Below are 6,638 nucleotides of genomic sequence, written 5' to 3' on the forward strand. Positions count from 1 at the left end.
TTAATTTTTTTAATATATATATAATTTTTTATAATTATTTTTAAATTTAATAATATAAAAATAATATATTTATAATGTCATCAGACTATTAATGGTCTTTCAATCCTCTTGCTACGTGTCACCTGGTTCCATTAAGAAAAAGTATTCCTACTCCCGTTAACATATCTGCTGCCATTTGCTAAGCAACCTCTCCAAATACAAGAAGTGCTCCTAAAAAAAACCCATCCTCTGGCAAAAGGAAATGCCCAAAATGGGGTCTATATTAATATAATTCATTTAACTTTTTTAATATATATATTTATAATTATTTTTAATTTTAATAATATAAAAAATAATATATTTATGATATCATCGGTTAGATCACAGTTGAATCAGCCATTTGACCATTAAATCGTGTATTCATAATTTTTCTGATTTAATCAACAGTTTGGTTTTCAAAATTTTGTTTTTAATTTTAATTATTTTCTAATTTTGAATACCTTTTTGATTCTTTGAAAATCTCGAACAAATTTTGTTTTACTGATAAAAAAATAAGTTTATTTTTATGTATTTTTCTTTATGGTTTTCAAATAATATTGATTTTTTTTTAATTTTTTAAAAATATACTTTTGATGGAAGAAAAAATGTTTCATTTTTCTTATTTTGAGTTAATATTTTATAAATATATATATATATATATTGTATTTTTTAAAAGAAAATGTTGGAATATTTATTTTGACATCAAATTAAGAATATCTCAAATTAGGTTTCCAATAAAGTCCTGCCCTGTAATTACAGCAGCCTGCGCTTTACCACACCTGATCTCTCTACCAAATACAGAGTTAATAGGAGAAAAGTCTGGAGAGGGCGACTGCTGTTGTGTGATTGATCTGAGAGTGATAGCAATGGCGGATTCATCACCTTCGTTCTTCAGGAGGCACTGGGAAGGCTGGAAAGATTACTGGGGCGAAAGGTTTGCCATCCTCGACAACTACGCCAAATTTGTCAATCGTGATAAACCCATCCCCAAATGGTCTGATTCTGATGTTGAAGAGTTCATCGCTTCTGATCCCGTCTATGGTCCCACTGTATGTATATCTTAGATTCTGTTTAGCATTTTGGATCATTTGGATTTTGTATTCCATTTGTGTCTTCATCTGGGTTTCTCTTGTTTCTGAGTGTGATTTCATCTGGTTTTCCTGGATCTGTTTTATTATTATTATTATTTTTCTTTTCGTGGATTGTTGCTTCTGTTATCGATAGGGGATGCAAGTTTTTGGTGTATTTGGAGTTCATCGGTTTATCAATTTTGTTTTTCTTTTTTCTAGGGTTGGTTATATTTGGGTTTTACTTTCGAGTTGTGTTTCTTGGATTTTTATTTTTCTTATTAATCCGATAATATGTGTTTTTGTTCCATTTGGAGGACGGTCATCTTCCTTTTTTTTTTTTTTTTTTTTTTTTTTTTTCTGGGTTTGATTTCTTTTTCTAGTTGATTGATTCCATTTATTATATAATGTTAACCTGTGTGTTCTTTTGGTTCTGGATTTGATTCATATTTATAATTTCAGCATTTGGGTTTTATTTCTGTTCTATGGCTTTGATGTAATTTAGTTTGTTATGAACTGTGTGTATGATTTCAGAATTTGTTTTTGATTTGTTCAATGTTCAGTTCGACATGTTCTTTTTTATAGTTTTGTAGTGTGTTTTGGTGTCCTTTGGATTTTTTTCTTTGTTCCTTTGAACTCTCATAGTTGGGACGCCATCCTAGGTTCTATCTAAGCTTATTCATTTGTTCCTTTGGGTTTCATCATTTGGACTTCATCCTGGGTTCTAAGTTTATTCTTAGTTCCTTTGGTTTCTCATCATGGGATACAATCCTAGTTTTTATCAATGTTTATTCTTAGTTTCTTTGGTTTTTGACGTCATCCTAGGTACTATTTAAGTTTATTGTCATTTCCTTTAGTTTCTTATCATTGGGATGCCATCCTAGGTTCTAAGTTTATATCTAATGCATAATTTCAAACCAATTCCTTGTCATAGAAAAGAAATGCTTCAATAGATTCAACGGAACAATGGGTTTATTTACTTCCATTAGTCACTGTACATGTAATCAGTATTGAGACTATAACTTGGTTTGAGCAACTTCTATTTGTGAATCAGAACTCAGTCAAAAGTAATAGTCATGGCATGACAACCAATCAAGATGACTGCATAGTCACAGAGTTTCCCTTCAAACTCAAAGCAAGAAAGAAGGGATGTCATTCGTTTTACTAAATATTTTGCCTAATGATACGGATTGAGAGCTCAAAGCTCTTTGATGAGTTTTAGTGAACCTGGCAATATCTTTTAGCTACTTGCATATAACTATTTTTTTTTTAGGCTGGGTCATTTCAAATATTAAAGTTGCCCCATATGAATCATCCTCTATAATGAGGTAGGAAATACTGTTGGTTTATAATCTGCCAGAAATTCATAGAAAAAAGCCAAATCAATGAACAATTTGCTTTTAATTTCATAATATTATTATTGTGATCATAAGCATCAACTTTATTTTATTAGAATTGAAGACTGGATAATAGATGAATTTCTGCTTTCAAGCTGCTGAAGCCCAGATGAGTACATTTTAATAGCCTGAAAAGCCTCTTTTATTGTTAGTGACATCAACCTCCACATTGCTGTCTAGCATGACTTATTTCCAACCAAAAATTCTGTTTTGTTTGGTTGATTCCGGACATTTAGACCTTAACCATTCTGTTATTAAGTGAGTTTAAATAGAAGATTTAAAAGGGAGGCAGGTGGTGGTTTTCTCAGGGATGTGGTTGAGGTTGGTTTCTGAATTATTCCATTGGTTATCCTTGTTTAACCAAAAAAATTGTTGGTTCTTTTTTCCTGGATTTGATTCATATTATACACTTTAGCATTATATTTGGGTTTTATGTTATATGTTCTTGATGCAAGTTTTCTCTTCTTTTGCAGTATTCGTAATGAATATGGTATTGTTATGGCCAGAGTTTCTATTTTTTACTTTTGTTTCATCTTTTGGGTTTCAAACTGTTCATTGTTGGGTATGAACTATTTTGTTCTGATTCTTTGTGATTTTACTAGTTTTGTAAGTTGTTTAAACATGCCCTTTTTATTGGCCAAAAGTAGAATAAAATCTACCAAATGGAAAAAAAATCTCAAATTTGGAGTTCACTAGAGATCATTCTCTGTTGAAAAGGTCATCAAGATTTACTCTTTATTAAGTTAGGTTAAAGACCTTAAAATCTCACCTAAACCAATATTTGATTTATATTATAAATCTAGATCCAATTAAATTCTCAAATTAAGGATCATAATTGCATTGATCAATCATTACAATTTGGCTCAATTAATCTATAATCACTTTCTAATAAATCATATAATGAAACCATACGATCTCGCCAAATCTAATATTAAGCATTCAGTGAATGTGTTAAGATTTCATTATATTCCTTATTCAAGGCAATTGCAAAATCATTGAAGTCTTTTAATAAAAATGTGCAATTGATATTTTTAGAAGTTTTAATTTTTTTCTCTTTTCTAATTTTTGAAAATTATTAAAGATGATGACACATATTTATAGTTTTTGTTATTAAATATTTTAATAAAATTTTTGACTGATTTTTTAGAGCTCATTAAAATTTTGTTTCTTATTCGATTTTTTAAATTACTGAAATTAATAAGACTTGTATTTCGTTGGAAAATTAATGCTTTTTTAAAGAAAAAATCTAACTGATGTTGTTCAACTCTTTTAGAAGGTTTTTTTTTTTCTTATTGATTTCCTTTTTAGAATTACTGAAATTAAAAAGATTTATATTCCTAATCTTTGTTGTGACATGATTTTTGTGAAACTTTAAAATTCTGTCTACCAGAATTTTTGGGTATTTGACTTGACTTGCCGTCTAATGTGACTAATGTGTGTAATTTTACAAGTTTATTTTTCTTTAAATTGTTTTCCACCATTATCTAACCTTACTAATTTTATTTCATGGATAACTAGTGACATTAATATATTTAGCATTTCATAACTATATTTAAACAATTTATTGATCGATAATGAGATCATAATTTGAAAAGTTTCAAAGCAAGATAATTTGTTAAATTATTGTATAATTTTTAATTTTTGTTTGATTTGTTATCATTGGACTTGCCCCTCCTGAATTATATTCTTGTCTCTGCCACTGATGGTGGCAGTGGTTATAACAGTGATGGCAATGGTTTAGCTAGCCAGCAACTTTTCATGAAGGGTGAGGACTTATGAAACTTATATCTGCCTTAAAAGATTTGAAGGATTAGGTAACTCAAACCCTTCCATCCAAAATGTGTGGATGGTTATTTAAATCCATTCTAACTGTTAGCATTTGCATGCACATAAAGGAAATGGATTTCAGGAGCCCCAAGTTTCCTTTTAGACTAAAAAATCCACGTTGCCTAAATGTACCCTAAGCTATAATTAAATTCATCAACGGGATGGTCTAGCCAAGAGAGCTTGTTCATAGTTTTCATAGTGTAGTTTCTTGTTCTTTTATTGTGTTGTTTAGTTTTATCTTTGGTGGGAGGATTCCTCATCCTTCTTTTGTACTTCTTATTCTTTCAATATATATATTTGTTGTTTCCTATAAAAAAAAAAAAAATAATAATAATAATAATTAAATTCATCAAGAAAATATTTTTCCATCATTCTATGTTATAGTGTTAATGTTACATTACTTCATTTCTAGCATAATTTCCTAATCCTCTTTAAGCTATTGGCTTCACTTCAAATACAACTAGTTTTGTTCTCTTAGAAATATAAATAATTAGTACTATGCTGGATTGAATATAAATGATTAGTACATGTAATAGGTCTCATAAATAAGGAACTTCTACATGTATTGCTGGATTGAATTTTCTTTTCTTTTTTTTTTTCCTGATTAAAATGGAACAAATAGGGACTGGTACGTTTTGAAGCTAGTCTATTCATTCCAACCTTGGTATGAATGAACATACATTATTTTTTCCATCTTCTGAATAAGGTAGATTATTGCATGCTGCTTTCATGTTTTGCGTCACATACCAGGGTGATTCATGGTTTGGTTATTTTGACAGGAGTATTAACGTTAGAGATGTTTTATAATATCTGACAAAAAAGTGAGCTAGATTTCTTGTTCCTTGTTGCCCATATCTACAAAAATCATCGGTATAATTTCCCTAGAGAGTTGGATTCCCAGCCTTCATGTTTTCAGGTCTTGGAAAACCAAATTAACTTGTGAGGAAGGAGGGAAGCTATACCAACTTGGGAGATGTAGAAAGAAGTAGACATGTCAGACTTGAAAAAATAGCACTAGGATCAGCAGCCTTCTGTCTTTATCACTATAGCCTTAATAAACTTGTGACAAGATGTATATGTTAAACTTTAATGGTGGCACTCCTTCAATTTTAATCATTGAATTAGTATTGCTTGTTAAAATTTGAAACATTTGTATACTCTGGAAGGTAAACATCCTCCTAGATATAAATATGATATTCATTTCTTTATAGGTCTAGAATTTATGAGTCCACATGAATGCATTGACACACAAATAACACAAGATGTGTATTGCTCATGGGTTGTTTTTGTACTTGTGTGTGTGTGTGTATGTATGCATCTATAGAATGTATATATTTGTGCCTCTGTGTGTTGAGGATTTTTTATTTGTTTCTCCTCTTCAGCTGAGAACTACTAGGGAAGCAGCGAAGTTTGCTGTTGCAGGAGCTGTTATTGGAGCAGTATCAACTGCTGCTGTTTCCTGGAAGTATTCAAGGAGCCCACATGGTAAGTTTCCTTCCTCTTTCCCCATGTTAGTACATAAGTATTAAGAAAATTCAATATTATTTTTTGCAATATTTATCATTTTTGATATTTTGCCCTTCTTGCTATGTTTCTGCGTGTGCGAGTGCATGCATGCGCACGTGGGCATGTGATTTACCAAGTTTGAATTTTGGACATAAAAGCCAGATAAACTTGAAATAATGAGCCTTAAATGACGCTTGAACAAAACGTTCTTGTTTATAGTCGGATGCATGCTTAGAATTTTTCTATTCATATTGTTAGGGTCACAAACATTTTAGTCTCGTTTCAGTTGCTAGACAACTCCTTAGCTGTTTAGGGTCGAACTTGGTATATGCAGCATTGTGCAAACTGACCTGTGTAGCTGAACATGTGTGAACTGTGTCCATCTCCAAGTATCTCGTTTGCTGAAAGAGCAAGGGAATATGATAAATCTTACTAATATATATGGTTGCAGGTGCGGCACTATCATTTGCTGCAGGGGGTGTGTTTGGTGTGACATTTGGACAGGAATTTGCAAGCCACTGGCTGCAACTTTACAGGCTGGACACCTTGGGCGCAGAGGTGAAGTTTTTGGAGTGGTGGGAGCGCAAAATCGGAGGACGGTCTTGAATGCGAAAATGAATGGTTGTTTACGCCTTGTCTCTCAAGTAATAATAAAGAATCGAAGTGCCTAGTGTTGAAAGCTTTATTGGCATTCCTTCTTAGATTTTACATTATCTTCCTATTTGCCTCTGAGGGAGTCATATTTTCCTTTAGCTTAACTCTTCTAATGAAGCGTGTTGGTCGTTGCTGTTGTCTATCTCTTTTCATAAGCATGATGTTTTTT

At 31.3% G+C, this 6,638-nt stretch overlaps 1 protein-coding gene across 1 annotated transcript; it reads left to right on the forward strand.

Moving 5' to 3' along the window:
• Positions 1–670: 670 nt before the first annotated feature.
• Positions 671–6,609, forward strand: LOC100241287 (succinate dehydrogenase subunit 6, mitochondrial). Its single transcript, XM_002268154.4, has 3 exons — positions 671–1,067; positions 5,692–5,794; positions 6,267–6,609. The coding sequence occupies exons 1-3, from the start codon at positions 885–887 to the stop codon at positions 6,419–6,421; spliced, it is 441 nt and encodes a 146-aa protein (XP_002268190.1). The 5' UTR covers positions 671–884; the 3' UTR covers positions 6,422–6,609.
• The last annotated feature ends 29 nt before the right edge of the window (positions 6,610–6,638 follow it).

This window comes from Vitis vinifera, chromosome 7, assembly GCF_030704535.1.
Source record: "Vitis vinifera cultivar Pinot Noir 40024 chromosome 7, ASM3070453v1".
NCBI lineage: Eukaryota > Viridiplantae > Streptophyta > Magnoliopsida > Vitales > Vitaceae > Vitis > Vitis vinifera.

Bases quoted from the DNA above. Each gene is read 5' to 3' on its own strand.
- LOC100241287 (XM_002268154.4), top strand. From the start codon at position 885: ATGGCGGATTCATCACCTTCGTTCTTCAGGAGGCACTGGGAAGGCTGG. The intron at 1,068-5,691 runs GTATGTATATCT...TCTCCTCTTCAG, and splicing joins ATCCCGTCTATGGTCCCACT to CTGAGAACTACTAGGGAAGC. The intron at 5,795-6,266 runs GTAAGTTTCCTT...ATATGGTTGCAG, and splicing joins GTATTCAAGGAGCCCACATG to GTGCGGCACTATCATTTGCT.